The 22367-nt window shown below is 36.5% G+C and overlaps 3 protein-coding genes across 5 annotated transcripts; 2 read left to right on the top strand and 1 right to left on the bottom strand.

The window, feature by feature from the left end:
• The first annotated feature begins 985 nt into the window (after positions 1-985).
• Positions 986-5429, top strand: LOC118059213 (ABSCISIC ACID-INSENSITIVE 5-like protein 7). Of its 2 annotated transcripts, XM_035072077.2 has the most exons (5): positions 986-1095; positions 2214-3410; positions 4327-4398; positions 4477-4506; positions 5140-5429. In XM_035072077.2, the coding sequence occupies exons 2-5, from the start codon at positions 2316-2318 to the stop codon at positions 5212-5214; spliced, it is 1272 nt and encodes a 423-aa protein (XP_034927968.1). In that variant the 5' UTR covers positions 986-1095; positions 2214-2315; the 3' UTR covers positions 5215-5429. The 2 variants fall into 2 exon arrangements, with proteins under 2 accessions (XP_034927968.1, XP_034927967.1); XM_035072076.2 differs by lacking the exon at positions 986-1095 and having other exon boundaries at positions 1213-3410.
• A 5339-nt stretch (positions 5430-10768) lies between these two features.
• LOC118059212 (protein DJ-1 homolog C) lies at positions 10769-16531 on the bottom strand. 2 transcript variants are annotated; one of them, XM_035072073.2, is made up of 8 exons: positions 16200-16531; positions 15789-15989; positions 15201-15350; positions 14930-15109; positions 13907-13984; positions 13381-13581; positions 12763-12900; positions 10769-12687 (listed from the first exon to the last, which is right to left on the bottom strand). In XM_035072073.2, exons 1-8 carry the CDS (start codon positions 16455-16457, stop codon positions 12478-12480), a joined length of 1416 nt encoding a protein of 471 aa, XP_034927964.1. In that variant the 5' UTR covers positions 16458-16531; the 3' UTR covers positions 10769-12477. The 2 variants fall into 2 exon arrangements, with proteins under 2 accessions (XP_034927964.1, XP_073267457.1); XM_073411356.1 differs by having other exon boundaries at positions 15789-15973; positions 16200-16322.
• A 2253-nt stretch (positions 16532-18784) lies between these two features.
• Positions 18785-22361, top strand: LOC118059211 (methylcrotonoyl-CoA carboxylase beta chain, mitochondrial). The gene is made up of 10 exons (XM_035072072.2): positions 18785-19205; positions 19296-19415; positions 19713-20147; positions 20296-20386; positions 20659-20900; positions 20990-21154; positions 21252-21326; positions 21503-21634; positions 21919-21975; positions 22068-22361. Exons 1-10 carry the CDS (start codon positions 19005-19007, stop codon positions 22269-22271), a joined length of 1722 nt encoding a protein of 573 aa, XP_034927963.1. The 5' UTR covers positions 18785-19004; the 3' UTR covers positions 22272-22361.
• Positions 22362-22367: the final 6 nt, after the last annotated feature.

Here is a 22367-nt window from a genome sequence, read left to right as displayed (position 1 = left end):
CTGGGAAGATGTTTTTGCTTGTATGTGAAAGTAGATATTTTTATTAATAAAATCACTTGATATCCTGAAATTTAAATAAGATAAAGGTTTGTCGAGGAAAAAAAATGTTAATATCTCATATGTCGTTTAAGATGTAATAATTTTTTTTAAAAATAAATAAATTATAATTCCTCCAGGCATGTTGAATTATTCTAAATTTGATGTTCACCTTTTTTGTTTATTCTAGTAATCAGTTAATTTGAAATATTTTTCATTAAAGAAGATTAATCTTTTATGCTAGTCTTATAAAAATCATCCGTATCTTACTTGATTCATTCAAGATAAAAATATTATTTTTAATTTTTCATTAAATATAAATTTAAAATGATAACATGGAAAGCAAGCTTACTTCTCTATAAAAATCAAAACTACTTGAAAGGTATAATTATTTTATCTCACGCGAGAAAATAGCAGTATTAAAAGACTGGTGGTAATACTTTGTATTGATTAAAATACTTTTAATTAAAAAAAATTATATTTTTTAAAATTTATTATTGATATTAAAACATCAACGCAATTGAAAAATATAAAAAATTAATTTTAAATAAAAAATTCAATTTCTTCATAAATGCGCGTCCAGTGCCACATGGCTCCCTGACACCATGATCAAAGCCATTCATATGATCTCATACAATGAACGGTTGACATCCACTGACCCCCAACACTAACTCGCATGCAACACCCTCCTCCAGACACTGACAAACCAATAAAACACCAAACCTCATCACCATCCACTTATTTTTTGTCGGAAAGCACAAATCATCGGTGAAGAGCAACCCACCTTTCATTCCCTCATTGGCTACATGTCACATCATCTTTTCAACTCTATCCCATTGGACCACGTTGCGAGATCTCAAATCAAGAAATAAAAAATTAATAAATAAAAAAAAAGTAAAAATCTTTTGTAGCTCCTTAAATTGGTGACTCGTGTCCGGAAGGCATTAGACACTTGTCGCCTCCACCAGCAAGTGAAGAAACCCACAAGAAACACTACAGTACTACACCCTCTCTAGTCGCTGCCTAATTTTCATTTTCCTTTTAATAAAAAAAATAAAGGTAATAAAAATAAACTCTGTATATCTCTTAATTCTTTTATTGTCTCTTACGGTGTTTGTCTTTCTCTTTTTAGCACACTGTTTTGTGTACTTTCTTTTATTTCTCTATCTTATTTATTTCCTCTTTTTTTTTTTTGTTTTCTATTTGTATTATCTCTTAAAAATATTGTTTTCTTTGCCAGATTTCAATTTACTGTTTTCATCAATAGATAGATTCATTAATGTTGGAGATGGTTTGAATGGTTAACTGGGCTCTCTTGTCCCCCCCCGCTCTTTTTCTTGGGTGGTGAAAGTAGAAATATTGTGATAAAATGAGTTTTTTGGAGTTTAATTAGTGTGAATTTTTTTCTTTGTTTTGTTTTGAACTTGGTATTGATTTTTTCTTTTTATTTTTTAATTTGATGAGCTGGTGTTGCCTAGTTTTTATCTTGATCCTTTTTTGCATTATTTATGGATATTTGAGTTTGGGTGTGATGGTACCGGTACATAAACATGAAAAGTAACAAACTTGAAGCTGTTATTGGTTTGCTAACTACTTTTTTTTCAGTTTTAATGAACTTTTTGGATCTGAAATTGAGGAGAGCGTGAAATTTATTTGAGATTGAGCCTAGTTTGATCTCTATTTATCGATAATAACTGCACAAGAGTGTTTTTTAATTCTTGAACTCGGTTCATTGTACTTTGTGCCATCGTTATTCCTGGAAATGGGATCATCTTCCCCCTCTCTCTGTGTCTGAAACTTTGTAATTTCATTGATTCGACTCTTGGAAACCATTCTTTAGTGTGTGCTTCTTTTTACGAAAATTAGGTGCTATGTGAAAGTTTACTCTTGGTTTAACTGATTCGAAAATTGCTCAGTTCGTTTTGTTATGTTTTTGGAAATGGTATTTTAGAACACTTTAAATATTGATATCTTTTCAGTTTCAATCCATGGCTAGGCTTGTTTTTGTGCTATTAGATTTTCTGACGTTACCTGTGTTGTTGGTGCACGGTTGCATGTTCATGGTTACTCGAACTTGGGTATTAAAATTTTGTATTATCCGATCGAAAATGTGAAAATTGTAACTTTTACTTGTATGTGACTTGAGTTGGTGATTTTTTTTTCTTATCTCAATTTAGATAGAAGTAGTGAGATTCCATTCTGATCTTCTTCAATCGGATAAAAGTTACGAAACTCGTTGATTGAGTCAGCCGTTGCCCCTTCTTAGAAGATTTTCAAAAATGGACTCGCATTGGGACTTCAAGAACTTTGGAAATGCCTCACCAGGACAAGGAATCGTTAGAAAGTCACCAGAGAATCCCCCCTTGGTTCGCCAGTCTTCAGTATACTCATTAACCTTCGATGAATTCCAAAATACCTGGGGTGGTGGACTTCAGAAGGATTTTGGATCAATGAACATGGACGAGCTGTTGAAAAACATATGGACTGCTGAAGAGACCCAAGCAATGACAAATACAGTTGGTGTGGGTGGAGAAAGAAGTACCCCAGATGGGAATTTACAGAGACAAGGGTCTTTAACTTTGCCTAGGACACTAAGTCAAAAGACTGTTGATGAGGTTTGGAGAGACTTGATAAAAGAAACCAGTGGTGTTGCAGGATCCAATTTACCACAAAGGCAACAGACTTTAAGAGAGATGACTCTGGAGGAGTTCTTGGCTAGGGCTGGGGTAGTGAGAGAGGATACTCAACAAATTGGAAGGCCTAATAATAGTGGATTCTTTGGTGAACTATCGCAATTTAATAACAACAACAACACTACTGGTTTGGCTCTTGGCTTTCAGCAGCCAAATGGAAACAACGGGCTTATGGGGACTGGGATAACGGAGAACAATTTAGTTTCTAACCAGCCTTCTAGATTAGCTCTGAATGTGGGTGGAATCAGACCCTCTCAGCAACTACCGCAGCCACAGCAGCAACTGCAGCAGCCTCTCTTTCCCAAGCCAGCAGCAACTGTGGTGTTTGCATCACCTTTACATGTGGCAAACAATGCTCAGCTTGCTAGCCCTGGAGTGAGAGGATCAGTTGTTGGGATTGCAGATCGATCTGTGAACAATGGTCTAGCTCACAGTAGAGGAATGGGAATGGTTAGTTTAGCAGCTAGAGGTGTTACAGTCGCAACAGGATCTCCTGCAAACAGGATATCACCGGATGTGATTGCAAAGAGTAATGCTGACACATCTTCACTATCGCCAGTTCCTTTTGTATTTAGTCGGGGAAGGAAACCCAGCGCAGTTCTGGAGAAGGTTGCTGAGAGAAGGCAGAGGAGAATGATTAAAAACAGAGAGTCAGCTGCAAGATCACGGGCTCGCAAGCAGGTAAGTATAGTGCTGAGCTATTATTATACATCTTTCAGCTGCTGAGTGCTCCCTTGTGTGTTGCTTTTGTGCTTGAATATTTTCCCTGACTTAGGTATTTAAGATCCAATCAAGGAGCTATTTGTGTTCTTGGTTTTAATTTTAGACGTATCCTTCTGCTGCGGTAGAGGTCTGGTTCGATGCCTGGGTGGCATCACTTGGTGTTTCCACTCATGGATTTATTTATTTTTTCCTGATTATCGACACCATGGGCTCATTGTATCATCGAGTTTTCATTAAATCTCATTTTTTTCCTTTCCACTTTGAGATGCTGATAAATAGGCAAACTCTGCTTGTGAGGCAGCAGTATTTTAGAATGCCAGATTGTATGTAGTTTTAAAGGCCATTTTTATCATTTAAGTACATAAGTATGTGGTTGGTGGTAGAAGTCAACTTCTCTCTTGTCTTAATAACAAGCAACAAGTTATGGTTCACTTGGCTGTCCCCCTTAAATCTTACTTATACCTATAATAATAAATACGCCATTATAAACTATTAATTTTCAACTAAGGTGTTCTTAAGACAGGTTGGAAGCTTTCCAGTATAGGTGGTCAAAAAGTACTGCAAACTATTTATTTGATTGAAATCTGTCGAGGCCTTGCTTCTATTTTTTAGCAGTTTTTAATTTGTCCTGGTTTCGTGCATCCATCAACATGATACATGCAATGTCGTTCTTAAGTTGGACGCACTAAAAAAAATAAAAAATAAAAATTAAATCATACTGGTCCTGGAGATTTGTTAAGTGTTTTATTTCTCTCAGTTCAGTGAAACTCTTACTTTTTAGTATTATTTCATTGACGTGAAGCCTGATCAGTAATTTTCAACTGAGAAAAATGGTTGACACTTCGTGTTGCTTTCCACTTTTGGGTTTCTGCAGGCCTATACATTAGAGCTGGAAGATGAAGTTGCAAAACTTAAAGAGCTGAACAAAGAATTACAGAGAAAACAGGTATGCTCTTTTCTGGAAAAAAAATTCTTGGAATTTGGTGGGCGGCAAACTTGCTTGACCAAATCTTGGTTGCTGCAGGCTGAAATATTTGAAATGCAGAAAAATCAGGTATGGGCCTCTTTACTTGTACTGTTGCCTTTTACACTAAACAAATTCATGTAATCAGGTATTATCCTTGGTTATGTTTTTAGAACCATAGCAGCTTGTATTTTTGGATGGGGGATCGTTGTGTCATGGAATTGCCATCTTCTTTGTTTATATCCTTAGTTTGTTAACTTTTCCCACATCTTATCTCAAATATAAAATTCCTGGGTTATCGTCAAAACAATGTCTTGTAACATTGTAGACAATTGCTTTCTTAAATTGATCAGGGGTATTTCAAAGTTCACTGGCCATACTAATCCTTGCATTCGCTGAGTTGCGTTCTTTTTTTTAATGTAATGACTGCACATAGTGCCCTTAGCTTTGATCAATTTTGAGCAATGACATAGGTTGCCAGCAGTATAGGGAAAAAATGTAGACAGCAATGAGCCAAGGAAGGAGTCGATAGCAAGCTAAAGTGCATTATTGTACCTCTTCTCTATGTAGACCTCCTAGTAGTAAGGAGGTGGTATGGTTCCCGAGTAAACTAAGAATCTCGAGTCGAATCGTGCTTTTTCATTGTAGTTGTAAATTCTGAAAATCATGCGCATCAACTTCATCAGTAAGGCGAGGGCTGATTGTCCTCTCTGTTTTTTGCAGTTCTTAGAGACGATGAAAGCGCAGTGGGGAGGTAAAAGACAATGCTTGCGGAGGACACTGACAGGACCTTGGTAGAGTTGATAAATTGATTGTGGATAGTAGAAGCAGTGCTTGAGCATTCAAAATCTTAGCCATTTGTGTGGTGTAAGGGTTGGAGTGTGCATATGTGATTTGCATCTTATACTGCAAGGGTAGGGTAGAGTAGGGTAGCTGTATGTGCAGGAGTAGAAGGTTTAGTTGTAAATTATGACATGAAATTATTATATCCCTGTGCGTTAAACTTTCTTGTCTACGTTAATCTTTTACTTTCCATCCTGGATTCGAGAAAGATAGTATCGAACTCGAAAATCGATCATGACTAATGTGAGAAGCATTCCTCGTTTTACTTTTCATCTCTTCATGTGTGCGTGGGAGGAAGAAAAAGAAACTGATAAATAATCTTGACCCAGAGTGGTAAAATGCGCGCTTTCACCACCTATCTGTTATAACGTAAATTTTATCCAACGATTTTTACAGATAACAACCTGTATAATTCAGAAAGAAATAAATAAATAAAATCAAAGAAATAACTAAATGTTATGAACCCGAGTGGCAGCGGCCCGTTATCCTTGCACTGCCGAGAGCGGGGAGGTTGTCGATGATGTGTGAAACCAGCCTCACGCCCTTCCGGCTTGGAATGGGCAGGCCAGAGAATAGCCACCGCGGACCCAGTCTTCTAGACAGAAACAAGGTCTTCATCAAAGGGATCTTCAAAAATTGCCTTCATCTAGAAGAACCTGATGCGCTTCAACTCCTATGGTAGTTAAGAAACAAGGCCTTCATCTAAACTTCTTGTCCTTGCAAGACCGAGAAGCTTGCTCACAATAGCCAATATTGCAAACCATGTTATGGCAAAAAGTCCATTGCTTGTGATCGATTTACCATCTATAACTACTTCGAGGCCATTTAGTACATTGTTTAGTTTGGTCACCACAGAGGGATGTGCGGTCGCTCTCTTATCCTATGGTTGGCAGGAAAAGCAGATGCTTTAGCATACTACCAGAGAGATTTCAACAAGTTCAGATTACCTTCAGCAAACCGTCTATGAAGACCTGCGAGGGGAAGAGCGAACTGCTCCATATGTTCTTCCACTCTTGAAGCAGCTTATTAGAACCTTAGATATGTGCGGCCGCTCAGCACCGTCATTTGCTCCCTGAAAGTTCACAACAGATCAAAGTTCTTGAAAGCGGAACACAAAAGTACATGTCAAAGAACACACTGGGTACCTGACTCAACTTTCAACAAATAGGATCTACAATATTTAGCAGAACCTAAATTTTGTAATGTACTTCTTGAGATACTTGTCCCATGATGATAACAATGAATACAGTAATTCCAGTAGCCCATGCTATCACATGGGTTTCCATGAGGTGCACATGTTTTTATGTGCTCACATCCCCATCAAGTGTCCTCCCGGCGAAGGAGATTATATAGCCAATTACCGTTGGACATTGTCAGATTCTTGTTTTCTCTGGCTATCATCAGCAGATCTGCAGATTGCATCGGCTAATACAACATGTAAAGAAGTTCATCTCAGAACGATTAGCCACAAAGCAGAAGATTGATTGTAAGGGAAAACAAGGAGAGATTGCAAAATAAATCACAGATGGAAACAGCTTACACCACACCTGATCAATGCAAGCTCGCTGTAAGCAAAATAAATCACAACCTACCAAATTTCCCAAAGGCTGTCCCTTGATGCTGTCTATTTTTTAATAATCTTATCCAAATCGTTACATGGCAAAAAGTTGTGATGGCTATGAAGATTATTGACATCTTTGCTATTTCCGTATTAGAAATCTTGAGATAAAGTTTGCAATTTAATCCTAAAAAAATTAGAGGTAGAGTTGTTTTAGATTTTTAATATTGAAGCGACAAACCCAGATTAAGCCAAGTTAATATGCAAAGTTCATTTCTCGGGTTATGGACTTGGTTCTCTAATAACTTAATTGTTTTGAGTCCATTTTCTATTTAATTATATAATAATTAAAATAGACAAGTGTAAGAAAATAATCGTATGGAAAAAAATCATGGAAGGTTGCATAAAAAAAATTGCTCATTGATGTTAAAAAATAATTTTATAATCCTATTTGAAAACAAAATCAAAACTGAAAAGTATTTAATAAAATAAATCCCAAATATATTATTGTATTTAATAAAATAATATCCTAAATATATTTTAATGAACTCCGGACCAATTGTTGGGTTTTCAGAGAAGCAAGAAAGAAGAGCTATGCACTTTCCAAGCTCGGTTTTCAGCGATACACCCTAGAAGCTAAATTTCCCCACCATATATTAGCAATGACCTCCTAAAACGAGGTAGATTCAAGACTTTATATCACTTAAGAAAATGATGCCTATAAAGCTCAACTGAGTGCAAGTTCACGAGCCTCTGTGCATCCATTCTTCATTTTGTTGAATGCATTAGATTTTTCAGATGCAACTAAGGAAAAAATAGCATGTCTTAATTCTAAGTGCAAAGTTCCTACACTTTAAATACTGCTGAATGAACTGGATGGCCTGTAGTTTTATTTTAGTATTCATTACACTTTAGGATGCGACTTTACCACATAGAATTCACCAATATGGAGTTCTGTCATTCAAAAACACATGCTTGTATCAGGACTTTCAATTGCAGTGACAGAGGCAAGTCAGTGTAGCTTTCACCTCCTAATTTCTTAATTACCAGAAATAAATAATAGTCAAATCCTTTGATGATGCCTGCATTTTCTAGTTTATCAACTTCATAATCTGGATAGGAAACAATAGAAAAGAAATGAAAATCAGGTCATGTAGATTGGATATCATGGAATGAAGAGGCTCTCTCTCTCGCGTACTTACAACTGGGAGCATTACAATGAAAATGGTATAAGACAGACAATGTACTTCATCAAACATTCTTTCTAGTTCCCTCATTTGAAGCTGCATTACAAGCTTGATTGGGTTGACATGGCTAAGTGTATATATATGAAGATCACATAATTCTTGATTTATACAATATATATAGCACGCTCCCTGCCTTTTACTATCTATTAAATTTGAATCCATGCTCTGCATGTTTGATATACGTAGTTAAAGCAAATGCATTTAATAAATAAAGATATGCTCCCAATAAAATCATAAAATAAGACAGGGATTAAACCAGAAGAGGGAGCATCCGTAGCAGCTTTTCCCAGCGGCCTTTTAAAAAACCCAAGTTTGCTAGCCAATCAGCAGCTTGTAAGCATGACGAACCTGAACCACCTAGTCTCTAGCAAGCTAGTCCTGGACCTTCTTTTTGATAAATAGTCCTGTACCAATATTGCAAGCCAATGAAATTTACCTTTGTAGCATGTGAACTGCCATTAGCACTGACAGATATCTGGGATGCAAATTACCCCACTTAGTTCAATGAAATATGAGTAACTGATGCAAACCAGAAACAACAGTGGAAAGGTCATATATTACAGTTTGATTGTTCCAAGTGGAGGTAATAAGTTTAAACTACAATAGCAGTTCAAATTACACAATCAAATTTCCTTAGCTATAATGCTACTTGAACACACTCTAGTGGGATAACCGGGTTGTTTCTGGTTTGCATCAATTACCTAAAAGAATTTATCACATGACATGCCAAACTGAAATCAGCTGAAAGGATGATAATCAGAAAGAATCTCCCAAAATCTATTCAACCGAAGAACCAATAGAGAGAGCCAATTGCCTCCTTCAAAAGCAACCCCTGCTGGAAAAAAAAAGAAGCAACTCAAGACAAAGTTAAATCCTTCAAACAACCAATCGAATCAGCAAAAAAGAAGAGAAGACTGGTACCAAACAAAGCAGAGGACCACAACAGCCTCCCTCTCTTAAAAAAGAACAAACATCTGAGCTAAAGGAGAAGAGTAGGAAGAAACCCTTACGAAGATGGACAACGTAGACCAGAATTGACCATTTAAAACGACAACAGAAAAACAAACAGACACCCTTTCAGATCGCCCGAAGAATAAGTGGACAAAGAAGTAAAAAGACAGCAAGCACAGGAGTCAGGAGTAAAACCAAAAACAAAAGGCAAGTGAGATAACCTGAAGCCTACATAGTGGCGGCATCATAATAGCCTAAACTGATAGAAACAAACACAAAATGCTAAATGCCCTGTCAAATGCATTAATGGAAGGCCACCTCATATTCGCAACCAAAAGGCTCAACCCCAATGAAGTAACCTCGATCATAACAACCTTTCAGCAGCCGAAACTTCTTCATAAGAAATTGTCTGACAACCTCTCAGCAGCCATCAAAAGCAATGGCAACATGTTTAGCGAGGCTATTGGAAGTTGCACTATTTATGCTATTATAAATTCCACCATAATAATGTGGAAGGATGAAAGGAAATGGTTAACATGCTATTCCCATTAAATAATGTTTTTCAAGTCTCCAGTATATAGGATTAGAAGTGAATTGTCACACACAAACTAATGTTGTTCAAACCTTGAATGAATGCATCACGCATTCCATAAATACAAATGCAAGCAATTTGCATAGAACGGTGTAGCCTCTGCATCATTGTGATCATGCATGTAATTGGCAATATCCTGCAAAAAAAAAATATTTAGATGCGAAGAATAAACCAGTCAGCTTTAATGCTGAGGAAAAGTTTTTCTGTCCAGATTGAATTAAATCTGAAAGAAACAACAGAACTAAACCCAGTTTTCATATTGAATGAAATTTCTAAAGAAACTAATTCTAAATCATGATTGAAACTAAATGTGACAAAGAAACAGAGAAGAAAGAAAATATAAAAGCTTAAATATAATCATTACCTCCAAATAAGAAATGTGAGAATTCACCACACAGAATAGATTAAAAAAATAAATAAAAGCTTATATACTTCCCCACAAAGCCATGCCAACCAAATTCCAAGAAGCGGACACAAAAAGAAAACAAAGCAAGCAAAGCCTCTCAGACACAAATTTCCTATCAATAATAGAAAAAAGCTCACCTGACAACATCCCAACCGAATTAGAAGAAGGAGAAGAGAGGTGGGGCAACACTCAATCAGACCAGCTGGTCAGGAGAGAGCAGGGTGTGAAATCCCAGGAACCAAAAACCCACTCTTTCAATTCAACGGAGAGGGCAAAGGCCATGGCAAGTGGGGCGTGCATTTAATGTACAATGATGGCACCCCCACTCACCAATGAAGAATGAGGTCCACCGTACGATCAAGGCCATCTAAGCTGAACCCAGACCCGCCAGAAAGCAGCCAGCCAAAAGAAACCCAACTCGTATGAGTCCCTCCTCCCCTAGATACTTCATCAGCGCACGCCAAAAGGAAGAAACAACATAGAGGAAGTGATTGAACCCAGAGTGAGCTGCTAATGACAGTACAAATTTGATAATATTTACAATCCACAGTACAAATTTGATTTAATTGCTGGGGATAAAAAAATAAAAAAAAGTGATGGTCCAGTTTTATCAGCCTATTAGACCATATGAGTCTAGGTGACAACAGCCTGTTATCCTATGAGGAAGAAACAACATAGAGGAAGTGATTGAACCCAGAGTGAGCTGCTAATGACAGTACAAATTTGATTTAATTGCAGGGGATAAAAAAATAAAAAAAAGTGATGGTCCAGTTTTATCAGCCCATTAGACCATATGAGTCTAGGTGACAACAGCCTGTTATCCTTCCACTGCCAGGAGCGGGAGGTTGTCGCTGCTCTGTGAAACCAGCCTCACGCATTGCCCCCCCACTTTAGGAGACAAGTAACCCAGGCCTTCGCTAGGGTCACATGGCTCAACTCTTGGCTTGGAACGGGCAGGCCTGATATTCATCAGACTAGACTCAGCCATCTGAACGAGATCAACGTTCCACCACCTTAATGCCTCCACTTGGATCACAAGCCCACGCTACCAGGCTCGGCGCTTCTTATCGTTCGGCGTGTCCATTATAACGAAGTAGACAAAGTAAGTTTTAGTCGATGTGGGATTGTGCTCCTGCCTACTACTCGTGCAGCTTGAAACAAGTTATCTTTTTCTTTGTTGTTCTTGTTTTATTTTCCATAGACATGGACACTTCTTCTCTCAGATTGCAGATCGCTTTGTCATTTGAATGGATATGTGTATACATGGCAGGATACATCCAGATCTTGTTCAAATTTACACCCCGAGTAAGAGAAGTTGAGATGCTTGAAAAAATTTCAATGAATTGCAGCAATTAGTGTAATGCGAATCAAGATGAATGATTCCCGTTTGGTAAACAAGTTGATTAGCATGTCATTTTATTAAATAAGGAATAAAGTCCTGTTCTCTAGATGCGAAGGTGTCGGTGGAGCTCAGGCACATGATTGGTTGGCTGTTGTGTTTGCATTGATCATGACTGTGATGCAAATGCTAGCATCTTGTATAGTTCAATTAAGCAGCCAAAAACATAAATTCAAAACCACATCTTTATGCTGTTTTCCTTGCACTTCTGAGTAACTCATTAGTTTCTAAGAGCTTATTGGTGGCATTTAATATTGTGGCTGTTAAGCCACCGGAGTAGCAGTGCTTTAGAACTACCTGTGGGAGCAAGCTCCAAGTAGTGATACTTTTACTACTAATACGGTGGCTTACATGCAGACCACATGATAACTTTCAGTATTGTTGGGTTAGGTTGCTAGATATTAAGGGTTGATTGACAAGTGGACGGATGCTTTTCAGACACAACAGCAGCCAGTTCTAAAATATCCAGTCAAGAACAGGCAAGCATAAGAGGAAATATATGGTTATGATTAATCTCGGCAACATCAAAACCATACATGAAAGCCCTGATTTAAGCTTGTAATCTTTATCATTCGTTGGCAACGAGAAAAAGTCCACAATAACACAGGTCTGAACTGAAATCCCTGGTGTTGCTAATGCAACATGAGCAAGATGGGATGAATAAAAAGCAGCTGCGTTGCCCAGTTGTTACACAGAGCCATTTCTATGTCCATTCATACTGTTCGGCACTGAATTATCATATAAAGTTTGCAAACAAGTCTGTTCTTCAGCAGACATTTGGAGATGTTAGCTTCAGCTCACAACACATCTTCTGTTAATCGCCATTGGGCGAGTAGCTTTGGGCTTCACAGAGAGGCAAATGTCAACTCTCCCTCGTTCTGCTATCCAAAAAAGCAATCAGGATTCTGTATCTGGACGAACATGAGTCTCGTAAATATCCATTAGGCAAACACCTCAGAAAGAGGATTTTCTTTCTTAACTGGCTGATATGATTTCAGGGAATAGACTGTTCTCCATGGAACAGGGATCTTCCGAACTGCCTTTCGTCCAAAAGGACCTGATGGCCTAACTCCTGGGATAGTCAAAAACAAGGCCCTCAGCTACACATCTTGTCCTTGCATGGCCAAAAAGCTTGCTCACAATAGCCAAAGCAAAATCTGTTACGGTAGAAAGTCCCTTGCTTGTGATCAATTTACCGTCAATAACTACTTTGGCACCATTTGATACATTGTTTAGGTTGGTCACAACAGAGGGGTGTGCAGTGGCTCTCTTGTCCTATAGTTGGGAAGAAAAGCAGATCCTTAAGCGTCCTACTGTTTAGAAAAAGAGATTTCAATTAGTTCAAATTACCTTTAGTAAACCCTGTCTGTGAAGAACTGCAGGGGAAGAGCAAACTGCTCCATATATTCTGCCAGCTGTATATTGCTCTTGGAGCAGCTTCTTTAGAACCTTAGATTTGTGGAGCCGCTCAGCCCCAGCATTTCCTCCCTGAAAACATACAGCAAATCAAAACTCTTCAAGGATACAGCACAAACACAAAAGTAGATGTCAAAGAACGCACTAGACAGCAGCCTCAATTTCAGAAAGATCTATAATATTTAGCAAAACCTAGATTTTGGAATGTGCTACTTGTTGAGCACTTCATCCCAAGAAATGTTGCATGGCATTAACCTGAGCAAATGATAACAACTAATGCAGTAATTTCAGTAGCCCAAGCTACCAACAGTATCTCCACAAGATAATGCAAATTACCTTGAAGCTGAAGTTTTTTTCAGAACATAAAGCTGAAGTTAAGATTACCAATGTACTCAAAGCCCTCTTATGATATTAGACTAGTTTGAATGGTCCAAAGGCATCTGTTGATATCACAGTGGGAATTCCAAAGACTATAAAACCCTCACAACTCTATGAGGAAAGAATGCAAGAAAAGCAATTTTCAATATTATAAAAAAAATTGAGTTTTCTTACTGGTAGAATGATTAGATCATATACTGATTCAGCAGCATCACCAATTAACTTGTCAGCGACAATTTTTATGCCTCGTGATGCCAAAATTTGCACTGATTTTTCAATTGAAGCAACCACAACATCCACCTTTGCCCGCCTTAAAATATCTACAATAGCAACTATTTCAATCTCTTCAGAACCATTTGCAATTGGAAGGAGAACCTGTGAAACATGTGGAAGATTAATTTGATGATAAATAGGAAGAAACTCAAATGCAATAGGGATGAGAACACAAACAAATGCTATAAATTGGGATTGCACAGGGATGCGGGAGATACTTCATGAAGCAACTTTATGCAAATGATTAAACTAGAGATGCATTCAGAAAATATCAGTGCGTCCACCTAGCAACTGAAAAAATGCAAAATTGTTTCAAATATGAGGAGCTCTTGTTTTTAATGTGTTCCACATCCCCGCATTGAGTGTTCTCCGGGCAAAGAAGATTATAAACCAATAGGTGATTAACAGAAACAGAGAAGAAACTTACACGAGGATTGTGATCAAAAGACCATTCAACTTTGTTATATTCTTCTTTTCTCTGGGTGTCATCATCAGCTTGCATTAGCTAATATAAGGTGTAAAGACATGTTAGCTCAAGATGATTAACCACAAAGGATCTTCCAAAGGGTAAACATGTAAGAGAAGACAAGTCAGTTGACAGATGAATCTTTTATAAAACAAAAGAAAACAGCTCACCTGATCTATGCATGCCATACACACAATCACTTATCAAATTTCTCTACTTTTTGTCATTGGTTTTCTGTGCATTTTTTAATAATCCTATTAAAAACCATTACATGGGTAAAAAGTAGTGACGCTTTGAAGATATGAACTAAATGAAGATATCACAAACTCTTTGCATTCCGTTTAAGAAAACTTGAAGGATCACTAAGATAATTAATGATTTAACTCATACTGCTTCTTTCATACTATGCAGACTTTCATTCCCCACTATAAAAATACTGTATTAAAGGATAGAAAGAAATCCATCCGATCCTTCCATAATCTGACTGAACAAAAAATATTTAAGATTTGCATGACGAGGTCTGAATCCCAGTTGAGTTAAATGAATGGACAGATGCCAAAAAAAAAAAAAAAACTTGAATAATTTGTATTGCTTTCAGCAGACTTTGTTGTGCTAAGATCCTAGTACTTAACAGGATAATAGAAATTTTATGAGCCTGTTATCAGGCATTTCATTTCAGAATTCTGCACAGAATCTTCAATGATATAAAAAGTTGAAAACATTTTGCTAATTATCCCTGTTAACTTCAGAAGATCATGTCCAGAATAAAAAAAAAAGGAGTTTAAATCATGATTATACACCACTGAAAAAGGTAATTTTAACTTCTATTCAATTAGGAATAAGAGGTTCACAGTAAAAATGGCATGACTAAGCTGCACATGCTTTCGATGCACTTAAGTTAATGACAGGAACTTGATTTCCAAAATGCTATGTTGACGTGTGCATGAAAAGTAAAAATGAAACTGGCAAAGCAATTAAACTTACCAACAATTGTCCAACCTCCTTGGCAACAGACTCTCCAAACAGCTGGTCTACTAAGGATAGAGCAAACTCGAAAGAAGTTCCTGGACCGCGGCTTGTTGTAAGCTCTCCTGAAACTTGAATTTTTGATGCAACAGCCCAGAAAGTAGGAAGCTTGTCCATAAATGCAGGGTGACCTGTCATCTTACATCACATGCTACAGCACATTTAGTCAACCAAAATACATTCATGTGTATTCAACAAAATTCAAGCAAAAGCAACACAAGAAAGCCACCTGCTTTCTCCTCAGAAGGCCCCATGGAAGAAGAGTGATTGCAGGAGCGGCACATATAGCTCCATATAATCTCTTACCCTCAGCTTGTTTGCTTGTAATTTGCCTGAGAACTTCACAATCTCTCAACCTTGCGGAGCCTGGCATTCCTCCCTTGAAGCCATTCACAACACGCAAGCCTTTGTTACAAATTACATGGCCAGATCAAATTACAAAAGCTACAATTGTTTTCCAAATAAAATTTACTGTACTAACAAGCAACCAAACTCCCTGTTACAACCCCAAAGAAAACACAATCTTCTCGATTTTCCAATTAAATCCTGTCGTTAAGTATATCTTTTTCCTATTCTTAACATTCACGCTTGTATGTATACCTTTCTTAGCCGGCACGATCATAAATCAACTAAACCATACTTTTTATTAATTTCTCAATGAGTGTCAGTCACTAACCAACCATTTATTGAAAAAAAAAAAATTAAAAAAAAGCTATGTCATAATATTTGCCCTGGCTACATTATCAATGATAAATAAATGTAAAAACCATGAATTAATTCGCAAACCATGAATGATTCAAAGTTAAAAACAACAAACCGGCAAAGCAACAAGATCGAAAACTTCATTGGCACATTTGGAAATGGAGGTATCAGCAACAAGTCTAGTGCCACCTGCAGCTTCAACTTCAAGCTGTGGTTCTACTGAAGCAACAATTACCTCAGCACCAGCTCTCCTCAAAACATCAACGATAATAACTGCTTCCATTTCTTCTGTACCAAAACCTATTGGCACCAGAACCTATCAATGCCACAAACATTTCAAAACCCATAGAAAAAAATCAACACTTTGGTCACTGCAAGTTCAAGTAGGCATAGTTATATCAACCTTCTACCATCATGTCGAAAGGGGAGTCTAGAATTCTGGAATACAAAACAACAATTGAAAAACTATGTTTTTTTTTATAAGCATTTTAAGGTAAAAGAGTATAAGATTTAAGCAAAAAGGCACCTTTTTTAGAGGAAGAGAGACTGGAGTGCTTGTTTCTTGAACACTCGTTGATGTTGTGGGTGTTTTTGGAGATAGGGTTTTGGTGGGTTTTGAAGAAGAGCGTTTTTTTGTGGAGGGTGTTTTTGGCTGTGGAGGAGAGGTCATGGAAGCAAATGATAAAGAGGAAAATGTAGTTTTTAAGGCAGAAGTTGAAGTTAGTTTCTTGAAAGGAGAGAGCTTTGAAGGAGATGGTGAGCGAAGACAGAGCATAGACTCCATTGATAAATGGAAGTATCACTTTGGAGCTTGCAGTGCTATAGACTGTTTGTAAAGATGTTTTGGCTTTGTTTGAATCTTATCCACCAGGTATAAACAGATTTGCTTAGCGGCAGCGCTAGCCAGTAATCAACGGCAGCGTTTCATGATGAGCACACCTTTTTTTTAATTACCATAAATGTTTATTTTTCTCTTTAAAAAAAACATAATTGGATTAAACAATTTCGATTGTAGAAATGGTTGGTTAATTATGCCTTACCTCTGAAAATAAAGTGTAGTTCTAAAGCAACACCTAAGCCTGTCAAAAGAAAAGGATAGATTACATTCATATTATCGAAAAAATTATTTCCTATGTATTACATCATATTATTTTTTTCAATAACTAAATTATTCTCACCCTGCGTATCTCTTCTCAATATTTGGATTTTTATTTTGATAAAGTAGTACTTATAATTTTATCAACAAAATTATTTTATGGTGAACAATTAAGCAATTTCTTTTTTGTCAAATAAAGAAAGACCCATGTTTAGTTCTGCGTGGATAAATTTTTATCATGAAATGTATTATTTTATTTTAAAATAATGATATTAATTAATTATTTAGAATTACAGTAGTGATAAAATCTAATATATTTTTGTGAGTCAATTCAGCAACCCACCAATTTAGAGTTTAACAAAATCAATATAATTTTTTTTATTAAAAAAACATCATTTTAGTTTTTTTTAAAAAAACCAAAGATTAAGTTAATCTAAGTCAACCCTAACCTCCAACTTGTGGCTTAAATCAAATTAACCTTAAAATTAAAACCTTATAACTATACTATGTACACAATGTTATTTTATTCAACTAGATTGATGTGTTATATAATTAGTTAATTTGACGGTTCAAATAATCTAATTTATTATTCATAATCAATATATATAGTGACTTAGTATGGAAATCCTAAAGGGTTGGTAAGTGGCAGCAACTAATGCTTGATAAGGCAAGTAACCAGTAGTTGATATCTGTAAAAAATCTTATTTGATAAACGTGGGAACTCTCCGATTGTAGAGTTAATAACTTTTGTAGATAAAATGCAATTATATTTTAGAGAGATAAACTTTAAAAAATATATATTCTGAAAATATTGAGAATGAAGAGATTATAAACATTTAACCTAATGGATTCATGATATATTTATAAACCATGAATCTTATTCTTTTTATGGAAAGGATAGACTAAAATGTAATTATACCTGCATGGAGTCCAAAAAAATTTTTATAGCGAGTGTTTGGTCAGGCACTATTAGAGATGAAAATGGACCCGGGCGCACTATCTGAACCCAAACATGTTGGACCAGAGCATGACAACGTGAGCCCACGATAGCGCTGGGGTGCTTACCTATCATCTTTGGTGTTAGGCAACACACCCAGCATGATGTACACCCATCAAGGTGCACTAGGCAGACACCTAGTGCACTACATGACCCTTATGCACTAGGCATCCATGCGCTGATGTTCCTGGTCTCAACATAAAGGGTTCTCATGTATACCCGATCTCTAACCTTGATTCTAACTGATATTGTTTGATCTTCTGTGCCTGAGCCCATCTTTTAAAATATTTATATGAGTTCTTTTTTGGGATTTTTTAGTTCATTTTATCTGGACTCATCAATAAATTGATGAGAATGGAAAAAATTTTAGTAGAAAGATTGAAGACGTTTTCCATAAGCTGATAAAATTAGATCTAAAGAATTTGACGAACCCAATGCCACCTACAAGAAAAACACTATAAAACTTAAGTTAATATAGTATTTATTCAAATGACGAGTAAAATAAATATTTTCTAGGTTTAAATATTTCTTAAATCTTGTTGAAATATTGAGCTCTAACATATCTTTTATTTAGAGAAACAATACTTTTTATATATAGATTTTTTTGGAGATAAATATCTTAAAAAATATTTAAAATATTTTATATAGATAAAAATTGTAGTTTTTTTACCTAACAAATCTGAAACAACTAATATAAAAATAATTATAGTGTACGAATAAGCTGAACTCAATCTGTCACTGTACAAAGAGTCAATTATAAGTTTTGTCAGGGTAAGAAAACTATTGCCAAATAATTACTTCAATCCATCCTAGCAAACTTAAAAATGGTGATTTTTTCTTCCAAAAATAGTGAAAAGTTAGTAACACATGTATAGTTCAAAATTTTATATTAATTTACTATAGAATTGTGCTAAAAAAAAAACCCATAGGATCCAATAAAAACTTGAAAAATAATATAATATAATACAATAAGGGGATCCAATTGAAACTTGGGCAAACTAAGAGGAAACGGGGATGAATACCAAAAGTGACTGTTGTAGTTCAAAAATAAATAAATCATCAGCAAAACAAAACGTTGTAAAGAAAAAGATTTCTTTACTTGGATAAAGCATTGCCAGATCTGAAGATAAGCAGAAAATAGTAATGGATATGTATTCCACACAAGCACGAGACGCGTAGAGACAATCAAGGTATTAGAAGTCGGAGAGAAAAGACACAGACCAAAAAGCACTCAAAAAATGCTAAGGAATTTAGCAAGAAAAGCAGTGTCAGCTACTTCAAATCCATGGAGATCATCAAAATCAATTCAGCTTCTCCAGAAAAGAGACTTCTGCTTAGGAGTCCTTCCAGATGGAGTAGGCAGAAACTCCGAGGCCTTTGCACAGAATTCTAAGGCCATGGAGGGTCTTATTTCACAACTCCAATCCCATATAAATAAGGTTCATGCTCACATAGTTATATGTGGATTTATATGTGTTTGTTTGTGTTTGCGTGTTGGGTTTTGAGATGGGATTGTTTTATTTTTCAAGGTTCTTGCTGGAGGAGGAGAAGAAGCTGTGAAAAGAAACAGAAAAAGGAACAAGCTTTTGCCTAGAGAAAGAATTGATAAGCTAATTGACCCTGGTTCTTCATTCCTTGAGCTCTCTCAGGTTTTCGGATTTATTCATTTGTTGATTTTTTTTTTCTTCATTTCTATGAAATTTGAAATCTTGTGGTCAATGCTTGTGAGAGACTGCTCTTGACAGAAAATGGTTAAAATAGGACCTCTGTAGTGGATCATGAAAAATTCATGATAAAGACACAATCTTTAAGTTTCTGAAAGGAGTTTTTGAATTTTAGTTTATGTAATGATGCAGATGTTGACTCTATTTATAAAATTGTTTGACACATATAGTAGCATAATTTCTGGTGTTGCTGCTTCTTATTGCATATTTTAATGCATTAAGCTTGCAGGCCATGAGTTGTATGGAGAAACATTACCATCTGGTGGAATAATCACTGGAATAGGTCCAGTTCATGGGCGTCTTTGCATGTTTGTGGCGAATGATCCTACTGTTAAGGGAGGAACTTATTATCCAATTACGGTGAAAAAACATCTTAGGGCACAAGAGATTGCTGCTCAATGCAAATTGCCATGCATATATCTTGTTGACAGTGGAGGAGCTTTTCTTCCAAAGCAGGCTGAGGTCTTCCCTGACAAGGATAATTTTGGTAGAATTTTCTACAATCAAGCTGTAATGTCTGCTGAAGGAATTCCTCAAATTGCTCTGGTATTGGGTTCCTGCACTGCTGGTGGTGCCTATATTCCTGCAATGGCTGATGAAAGTGTGATGGTTAAAGGAAATGCTACCATCTTTCTAGCTGGACCACCACTTGTGAAGGTCAGTTCCAAACTTCTTGTGTTCCAAATTGCTTCATCCATGAACTCTACATTGCTGTTGGATCTTCTGTACTGTGCATTTATGTATATGAATCAATGCACATATTTTGCTTGATTCTGAAATTGGCTCCGAAGGAGAATTGTGATAGGCTGCTACAGGAGAGGAAGTCTCTGCGGAGGATTTAGGGGGTGCTTCTGTGCATTGCAAGACATCAGGGGTTTCGGATTATTTTGCTCAAGGTATGCATCATCTGTTTATGCTACCCCCTATGCCATACTTCTGCAGTTTCTGTGATCTTTTTGCAGTTTTTTGTCTGGATAAGCCTTTGTTTATGCTAACAGGATTTAGTTCATTTTTAGAATGATATTTGATGATTTTTCGGTGGAATTTAATAGAAAGTTCACTGTTATTGAATTCCTTTTTCTCCATCTTCTCGTCTCTGTCTCAGAAACTTGGTGAGTGAAATCTTTTGCCTAGCTGATCATATGTATGGAATTATCTCTCCTTGTAGATGAATTGCATGGACTTGCACTTGGTAGGAACATCATCAAGAACTTGCACATGGCTGGGAAACAAGGGGTGATGAATGGATTGCATAATTTAAACCCCGAGTACAAGGAACCTTTATATGATGTAAAGGAGCTTCGGTCTATTGCACCAATAGACCACAAGCAAGCCTTTGATATCCGATCAGTTATTGCCCGGATTGTTGATGGAAGTGAATTTGATGAATTCAAGAAACAGTATGGAACTGTGAGGACTTTTAATAACTTGTTTGGTTAACTTATGTATCTCCACTGTTTTATCTATGAATAACACAGTTCAAAATCACTCCTCTACAGACTCTCGTAACAGGGTTTGCTAGAATTTTTGGACAACCAGTTGGCATCCTTGGAAACAACGGGATACTCTTCAATGAATCTGCTCTAAAAGGGGCCCATTTCATTGAACTATGCACTCAACGTAACATTCCCCTGGTCTTTTTACAGAATATCACTGGATTCATGGTTTGTAAGATGGGCCACTTTGATTCAAACATTTCTTTTTTGTTTTTCGCTTTGAAACATAAAACTGGCATGTAACCATGATATTGTTGATTTGTAGGTTGGGTCAAGGTCTGAGGCAAATGGCATCGCAAAATCTGGAGCAAAAATGGTAATGGCAGTTTCTTGTGCAAAGGTTGGTTTCTTTCGCTCATCCTAATCTTTATTTATTTATTTATTTTATTTATCTTTACTCATTTAATTGCAAAGACATAAAGTTGTCTTTTACAACCATCACATCTCATGATTCACTAAGAAATTGTGGAAAAAAACTACTTACATCTGAGCTGTTGCCTATAAATACTTGCGCAGGTCCCCAAGGTAACCATCATGGTTGGTGGAAGTTTTGGTGCTGGAAATTACGCAATGTGTGGTCGTGCATATAGTCCCAATTTCTTGTTCCTTTGGCCAAATGCCAAAATATCTGTGATGGGTGGTGCTCAGGTATCCCCTTCACTTAAAATTATCATTGCATATGATCAAGGTGTCAATAAAATTCCGTGCCATTGCTTTGATATGAACAGCTAAATACGTATAAAATACCATATCCACGGTTAATTTATTATTATTATTATTGCAAAAACTACTGTTGTGCCAGCAAAGACTTATTCATATTCTATAGAATTTGAGCATTTTGGAGCCAAACACTTGCCTTGACATGGAACAAAATTTAACAGGGCACACTAATTCAATTTGTTTTAAATGCCATGTTCACTTGTTTTGCTCAGGCTGCTAGCGTGCTGTCTCAAATCGAAACGGCAAACAAGAAAAAGCAAGGAATTCAGGTGACCTTACTTTTCTTATAAAATATTACTGAGGCCTTCACAAACTTATGGTATGCTTATCTGCATTTGGACATGCTTTGCATGGATTACAGTGGACAGAGGAGGAACAAGAAAACTTCAAATCGAAGATCACAGAAGCATACGAGCGAGAAGGAAATTGTTATTACTCTACAGCAAGGCTCTGGGATGATGGAATCATCGATCCAGCTGACACGAGAAAAATCATTGGCTTTTGCATCTCTGCTTCCTTGAACCGTCCCTTGGAAGACACCAAATATGGTGTATTTAGAATGTAACAAATGCAACTTTTACATCAACTCCAACGATCAAAAATAATTTACCATAATTTTTCTTCTTAACTCAATAAAAGAAATCATCGTTCAAAATGGCTG

This window comes from Populus alba, chromosome 9 (assembly GCF_005239225.2).
Source record: "Populus alba chromosome 9, ASM523922v2, whole genome shotgun sequence".
Taxonomy (NCBI): Eukaryota; Viridiplantae; Streptophyta; class Magnoliopsida; order Malpighiales; family Salicaceae; genus Populus; species Populus alba.
The sequence above is the reverse complement of the archived record's forward strand: the minus strand, read 5'-3'. Positions and strand labels throughout refer to the sequence as shown.